Genomic DNA, 7,837 nt, shown 5'->3' with positions numbered 1-7,837 from the left:
TCCACCTATCTGTATAAAAGCATACAAAATGAAGGACTGGGTTTGTTCTGCTCAGCGGTGTAATATGCGCCGGCTTATAAACTTATTTATAAAATCTCTGTTCTCGTTTTGCGCATTTTTTAGAAGCGTAATTGGAAACTAGTGTGTAGTATGCATGTATGTGTAAGTAAGTAAGTTTCAGCAAGATAACAGGCGTATGTCAGTATATGTATGTATATTTCTACAAGTGTATATATGCATGCGCATTCTTCCATTTGTTTATTTGTATAAAAGGCGTCACATAGCGTCCAAGTGACACCAGTTTTATCAACATCGAGTCCCAGTCGAGGCGAGTTAAAATAGTGATGAAAAATTTTGCCAACATAATTTCTTTTGTGGTACTTTTGACAGGATGCACCTCCGCTTCATCCTGTCAGCTCAAAATAATGGAGCCTTCGCCCTTATTTACAAAGAAATTTGGATCAAAAACCATTATTTTCAAAGCGCAAGGAGTAGATTTGTTTTTTGAAGACGGCGAAACTATTCAGGCATATTGTAACGACGGAATAATGATACAGACGTAAGTTTTTTTCACTTTAAAAGTATAATTTCTTATCCAAACTTTATAAATTTATATTAAAATTTTAGTGAAAAATATAATTCCTATAAGAATATCTATAATTCTGAGAACGATAATATGGCAGCGTTCTCTTGTGATGGAACTTCAATTCTTGCCCACGATAATTATTATGACAATTTACAAGTTTCCTGCCATCCTTCATTTTTAAGTTTTTTTGAAAGCAAAAAAAAACTGCCAAAGTGTGGAAGTTTCATTAGCTATGCAATCGGTGTTAAATTCCCAACTGTGGGTGATGTCATCAAAGCTGGCGTCTGTTATGACTTGGACAAACTTACATTGAAATTCGCCACCTACATTGCTGGTCATCAAAAGGTTTCAATATTAAATGAGGTAAGAAGCACTTGAATATTTCGCTTAAACAATACTAATGCACTTTATATAACAGTCGAATAGTGGGAGCAAGTTGTCTATTGATCTAAATCAAAAAGTGAATGGCTTCAAAAACTATTTTAATTTCGTAAAGTAAGTGATTTATACATTTTTCATTTCACCCTTGAGCATAAACACGTATTTGTAAAAGAGTGGCAGCAAGAATTTTCCCCCATAAAGTGCATAGTGATATAAGAATCTATGTGACCTATGGTACCTAATTATATGTGTACATCAAATTTCTTCGAAAGAGCATCACGTAAAAACCATGTCCCGATTTTAACAATTTATACACCTTCGGGAAGCCTAGGGGTCGCAGACTTTTTGAGTGCATTATTATTTTTAGCAGAGTATTGCCACCTAAATTTATTAAAAAATAGTTCGATAATAAAAGTATTACAGCACGGATATCAAAGCAAATATTAAAAAAAAGCTATTTCTTTATGGCGTTGCTACCTGAACTAAAAGCAATTTATCACAAATTTCAGCAGAAGTATAGGTATTAAACGAAGTAAAACCCCTTCGAAAAGCTTCAGTAAAAACTGTTTAGCTGGTGTTGCCCCCTATTTTTGCAAATTAAGAAATTTATTACAAACATTTATTAAGATTTAAAAAGTTGTATATGCATACATACATACAAATATATATCAATGTAAAGCTGAAGATATCTTAAATCCAATAATATGTCTAAATGAATAAGGCTTTAATTAAAATCTTTTGTGTACGGTGTTGCCACCTAGCGCTTAGAGCGAAAGTAATTAATAACAGTATAGATGAATTTAGTATTAGGGTGGGAACATTATATTAAATTATTTTTTGAATAGCGTTGGCACTTATTTTTTAATTCAAAATGTATTGAAATCCCTCTAACTATATAAAAAAGTATGCACACTAAAACTCGCGTCTAAATACTCTTAATGTAATGGCTGATTCAAGAGTAATATTTAGCTCAATTTTTCAGTTTTTTAGTCATTTGACTCTTGTCATCGCCAAATCGTATTCTACACTTGCCTTGATTCGGCGTTTTGCTTCGCATTTTGCGGATGCTTACACTCTCTCGTACGATCCAAGTTGGAGTATGCCGTCTTTATTTGGAGGCCATATCATCAGTGGCACTTGAATTGACTTGAACGCATTGAAACGAAATTTCTTCGCTTTGCACTCTGATCTTCAAACTTCACTGATCCGATGCGTTCATACAATGCAAGGTGTAACGCGCACAAAATCTAAAATCGTTACAAAGTAGAAGAAATATATTTTCGCTCTGCTTTGTTTTCGATATTATTAATGAGAGGCGAGCCAACTCTTAGCACGCATTCATATTCACATACTTCAACTAAATCTTCGGAGTAATGATTTATTCTTCCTTTGATTAGAACATGAATGAATTCCATATTTCAAGGAACTTGATTTATCGCTATCTGAATATAAGTTCAAATTATTATTGAATATTTTAAAGAGTAACGAAACAGGTATATATATATATATTTACAAACACTGAGTTCTAGGTAGTCTGTTAGTTACGTTGCATTTCGAGATTTACTAAATGAATAAATAAAAACGCGCAATATAATAATTGCTAGCGGTAAAAGCTTTTCAAAGGTGCGCTTGTTGCGAGTATCATTGGCGCTGAGATAATAAAACGATAAAAGATAGTAAATAAACGCAAAAATATCATTGAGAATTGGTGAGAATTTGAAAGATCTAATTCCGATGTAATACTCCTTCAGATTGCTGTTTTACTACACTCTTAGGAAGGAAGTAGTTAGTTGCTCATCCTATTGTATAGAAAAAACTATGTTGAGAGAATTTGATATTATGTTCCCGCCTTTGAAATTAAAAATAGTTAATATTTACTTTTCACTTAAATAATCGACAGTATTTGATTTATAGCCAAAACTTACTAGACGATTTACAGAAACGTGGAGAATTGAATTTTAACTCACATGAATTTCAATTCGTGAGTTTGTTGCAAGACGAACCTTTAAATACTGAACTTTATGGCTACGCTCATATATTCAACACAATGTGGTGGCGTCAACTGCGCGAAGAGAACTGGCGTTACTTCCTTGATGCCCTTCATGAACGCACACGGTCCAGTAAGTTTCTTGTTTATGTGGGCACATATGGCAATATCACCATACCTGCCCCACAAGGTAGTTGTAGTTCGGTTAAAAGCGAAGTGGTGTCAGTACGTACGGAGGATGTGCTAGTCCAGGCACCAGCTTACATCTGGGCCTACTTGAAGTCTCTAATACCCGGTGAATCGGAAAGTTTCGTAGTTATAGGGCATAACTCCCCTTATGTAAGGTCATAATTCCCCTCATTTCCCTCATATTTGTGATTATCTTTCATTTGCATTTCAATGCAGGCAAAGAATCCGGGACACAGCGAGTTCTGTAAAATCGATATGTGCGACGACATTGTTTGGCTGAAGGGAAGCAAATTCGGGAACTTACGACGTCTGCCTACCCTCGGTTACACTTTCTGTTGCCGGCCCGAGGAGGTGGCCAAGATTATTGATAATTTTCCTTTTGAAGATGGTCAGATGGAAGCAACAACAAAAAGCACCATACAAGAAACAATGAATTATCCAGATGAATGGTGAATAAAAATTGCTTTTACCAAATACAAACTGAGACAAAATATGTGTGTATATATATATTTGTAAATATTCTAGCAGATGTGTGCATTAAATAAAAGCTTTTTTTAATCGCTAAATGTATTCTATGATCCTCTTTTTTCCAAAATTAGCAGCGTACCAAAACTCAGATGGTTTAAAATTTGGTGAAATGAAAACAGTTAGTGGCGGTGCTGACCCGCCATAGCTCTAATCAGTAACAATTTTTTCAAAGCAGTTTACAGCTAATTTCAGCTTAGAATTTGCATAAGATTCAGCTGACGCAGCAGTTGAAGTAAATAGACGATACACTGCAACTGGCGTTAGAGGAATATATCTTACAACAATAAGAAGTGAATGGAGATTTTTCGAAAAAAAACGAGCCAATGCAATGTTGCAACGATGACTTTGGATGTTAAAAATGCATTAAATTCAGCAGTTTGTGACACATTCTAATCGCACTAAAAATGTTAGCTGTTCCAGCTTTCGTTTTTAATATTATTAAAGCTATCTGAATAATCGAGTTCTAGAATATGTCACAGAAGATGTGCTACAATGCCCAGTGGGAAGCCCTACGCCGTGGAACATTGTATACGATGAAGTGTTTGTTTTGCAGGTAGAATAGTGCTAGTAATGGTAGTTAAACGATATTGTATTCAAAGCAAACACCGCTATTGCAATAGTAACAAAGTGGTTGGACCACGTAGGTTTGTTCATCATAGGCAAACATGCATCGATTTAAACCGTCGCGGCAACTGAAATATGTGAGTGCTATAATTGACGGCCGACTCGGTTTTGGACTACTTGCCGAATATATAGCCCAAAAAGCATCGAGAATATACAGAATGCTTCCGAATTTAGATGGCCTGAGAAGTAGCAAACGAGGGCTGTTAACTAGCGTCAATCGACTCTGCTATATGCAGTCCCAGTATGGGCGAAATCTTTTTGGAGGTAAACACATATAGAACACCATAAGAAGCTTTGTACAAACTTTGCTCACCTTTGACAGTGCAAAAACAATAGCAGTAGTGCAACACTAACGTATAAGAAATAATAGTAAGAGAGAAGGCTACATCTTTGTGGAAATGACAGGAGCGTTGGGAAACTCAATAAAGGGAATGTGTACTTATACGCTAATCCTAAACGTCAAAAGATGGCTAAACGAAAGCTATGAGGAGCTTAATTTCCATCTAACGTTGGTACCTCAAGTACCTACATCGTTTATGCCCAGTATGTGATGGAAATGAAAATGCAAGAGATGTGCCCTTTATATGCCCACGATTTGGGAGCGAGCAGACGTGATTTAGCCGCAATTTCAGAAGATCCTATAAGGCCAGAAAACTTAGTCGATGTCGTGATGACTTCACATTAAGCCTGGGACAAGATTTCCTCAATATTCAGAGATATGGAACGGGCATTAAGGAAAACGCTTAATGAAAAACAATTTATTTCTATTGGGCACGCTTTTCCCTTCTAAACCAAGATACTTTTCATTTTAAATCCGCGCATTCAATGCGTCTTTATTATAAACTTATTAAAGCTAACTTTAAATACACACTCATGTATAATATATAATTATAATTATATCTTTCATATTGTCTAAACGATGCGGTACTAATCCAAGGGAAATTGCTTGAAGGTGCGTGCCACTTCTTCTGGACGGCAACAGAATGTGATACCGAAGGTTGGCATCAAACGGGTATGACCAAATTTGCTATTCTTAAGCCAATCAATCTTGTCGCATATATCATGACAGAATATCGCCGTACTTTTCAAATAATACTGCAAATATATACATTTATGAGTTTATAAATGTCAACAAATCGCAAAAATTTACTAAAGCGCCGCTTACATATGGCGAGTTAAAGGCGATGACAACAAAGTCTTCATTCACATCGTCTTTGAGCGATTTCAAATATGACCAAATGTAGGCTGGTGGCTGTACAACTAAACTACCGGCCTCCACCGTTAAAGTATTTCCTTCAGCAGTTCTATTAGCATTCGAAGTGTCTGGGAGTCGCATTTGGCCCGAAGTGCCCACATAAACTCTGTACGAGAGCACCCTAGAACGTGCGGCCAGTGCATCCAGGAAGAAACGCCAATTGCCAATGCGCAAATTGCGCCACCACATTGTGTTGAATATGTGTGTGAATTCGGCAAACTCATCCTGAAGGGGACCGTCCTGCAACAGGCTCACATAATCGAAATCATAATTTTCCAATATGGACTCTTTTTCCTTTACGTTTTCCAATTCCATACTGAACTCGCCTTGACTAAAATTTATTAAAGAAAATATGAAATTCTGGGGGAAAATTGAACGACGAAGGCGGTATATGAATAACTCACCTCATAAATGAAAAATATGTATTAAGATTTCCTAATTTGGTTTTAAAATTTACAATCAATTGATTTTTGCTCAAAGCCGAACTGTTCAGCTGGAAATAGAATAGAATAGACGAACTCAAATACTCGTACAACAGCCTAAACTCAAACTCCAGCAGTAGTCAGCTTGATATTCTTACCTCAATAATTTCATCATATTTAGGTCGGTATGCCAAGTAATTGACATACTTCAGTGAGAGTGTGTCCAGATCATAGCACATGCCCGCCGATATGATGTCTTTCACATTCGGCACGGCGAGGCCCATCGCATAGTTCATGTACGATTTGCAATTTGGCAATTTTGTGCTGCTCTCGTAAAGCGTCAACGTCCATGGATCCTGGCAGGAAAGATACACCGAATTCACGTTCACATCCTTGTAAATGCTGTCGTTTGCATTCCTATAGTGCACTCTGTAGCCTTTGTAGCATTTGAATTGCTTGCTACCACCGGTGTTGACATTCTGTGGCCCACTGTTTAATTTCGTTTGAATACTAAACCAAACACATTCGTCGATCAGTGAGTCTACTAAGCTGATGAGTGCAAATTAAAGTAGAATTACTTACGAAATGCCATGTAAGCAGTGCACCTCCACCTCATCCGTTTCATTCATCTTGATCACGCCCTCCTCCTGTGCGTACATAATCCGATTGACATTATCCGATTTCATTATCACGGGCAAATTGCTATACACATTTAGCAAACACTCGGCGTGAGAATTGGTAATGCTCAGGAACAGCACAGTTAGGCCTACAGTCGCAACCACGACGAAAGGTTGTTTCACCAGCATAATTGATTTGAGTTGTACTCGTAGAACACTCCGCTGAGACCTCATCACTGCGACTACGATTTGAATGCAGTTATCTTTGCTTTTTATGCGTTTGCTTCATATTCCTATAGAAATTTTCTGTATAAATGTTGAAATATTTTAAATCGCTGCTATAAGTTGTTTCATCTATTAATGGCCAAATGTTTATGTAGATAAATCCATTGCAGTAGATCTGTTTTGGTGGGCACTACAGTGCGTACTGCGATTATTTATTAATGGAGTTTGTGTGAAAACAACTGTTAGACAGATACAATAGTGAGAAGGTGTGGTTTCCGATGCAATGGTGCCGTTCACATGCAAGTAATAAAAATCTAAGTAAGTGAGGAAATTTTAGTAACATCTTTACTAAGTTTTTGGAGCAGGGAGCTTAAGAACTTTATACTTAGCCCAACGAGGGTTGCCTTTTGTAAAGTGTATTTCAAAAGACCTGCCTAGATGTTGTTTTAAAATAAAATATGTAAAAATTTTGATTTTTTCAGGTTTCACTATTTTTATGCAAAATACAGATCCTAACGATTTTATGCGAAACATACATCATTTTGACATTTGTCTATCATGAGCACCTCTACAGGCATACGATAATTAAAATGTTAAAGGACTAGCTCGCATTAAGTTCAGAAACCTTGATCCGAATGTTATGTTTCAGATCTGGAATCCGTGTTGGCTTATTTACATAGACTTTACATACTTTTCAAGAAACCCCACAAAAAGTAGTCTAATGGAGAAAAAATTTTATGATTTAGGTGATCAGTTTACGTGAAATTAATCGACCGGGAAACTTAGACCACAATAATGGAATGTTTTCCCGTGTCTTGCGACTTGTGACTCCATCTTGTTGAAAACAAAAATCACCTTTGCCTATTCCTTCAAGCTCAGGACACAGAAAATGTTCAATCAGTTATCTCTTTGGGTATGTCAGTAACAGTAACAGCTCTTTCACTTCCTCGGGCCAATTATACACCAACCAAAAAACCACACCAATTGTACTTTTTAGTTGATGTGGTGATTTTTCTGAAATTA

General features: G+C 36.5%; 2 protein-coding genes across 2 annotated transcripts; one reads left to right on the top strand and one right to left on the bottom strand.

Annotated features, from left to right (window-relative positions):
• The first annotated feature begins 286 nt into the window (after positions 1-286).
• LOC129245329 (uncharacterized) lies at positions 287-3,713 on the top strand. The gene is made up of 5 exons (XM_054883413.1): positions 287-559; positions 628-949; positions 1,005-1,081; positions 2,882-3,293; positions 3,360-3,713. Exons 1-5 carry the CDS (start codon positions 345-347, stop codon positions 3,594-3,596), a joined length of 1,263 nt encoding a protein of 420 aa, XP_054739388.1. The 5' UTR covers positions 287-344; the 3' UTR covers positions 3,597-3,713.
• Positions 3,714-5,095: 1,382 nt separating this feature from the next.
• Positions 5,096-6,851, bottom strand: LOC129246250 (uncharacterized). Its single transcript, XM_054884916.1, has 5 exons — positions 6,555-6,851; positions 6,131-6,482; positions 5,955-6,043; positions 5,461-5,881; positions 5,096-5,390 (listed from the first exon to the last, which is right to left on the bottom strand). Exons 1-5 carry the CDS (start codon positions 6,821-6,823, stop codon positions 5,223-5,225), a joined length of 1,299 nt encoding a protein of 432 aa, XP_054740891.1. The 5' UTR covers positions 6,824-6,851; the 3' UTR covers positions 5,096-5,222.
• Positions 6,852-7,837: the final 986 nt, after the last annotated feature.

Source organism: Anastrepha obliqua, chromosome 4 (genome assembly GCF_027943255.1).
Source record: "Anastrepha obliqua isolate idAnaObli1 chromosome 4, idAnaObli1_1.0, whole genome shotgun sequence".
In the NCBI taxonomy this organism is placed as follows: domain Eukaryota; kingdom Metazoa; phylum Arthropoda; class Insecta; order Diptera; family Tephritidae; genus Anastrepha; species Anastrepha obliqua.
The sequence above is the reverse complement of the archived record's forward strand: the minus strand, read 5'-3'. Positions and strand labels throughout refer to the sequence as shown.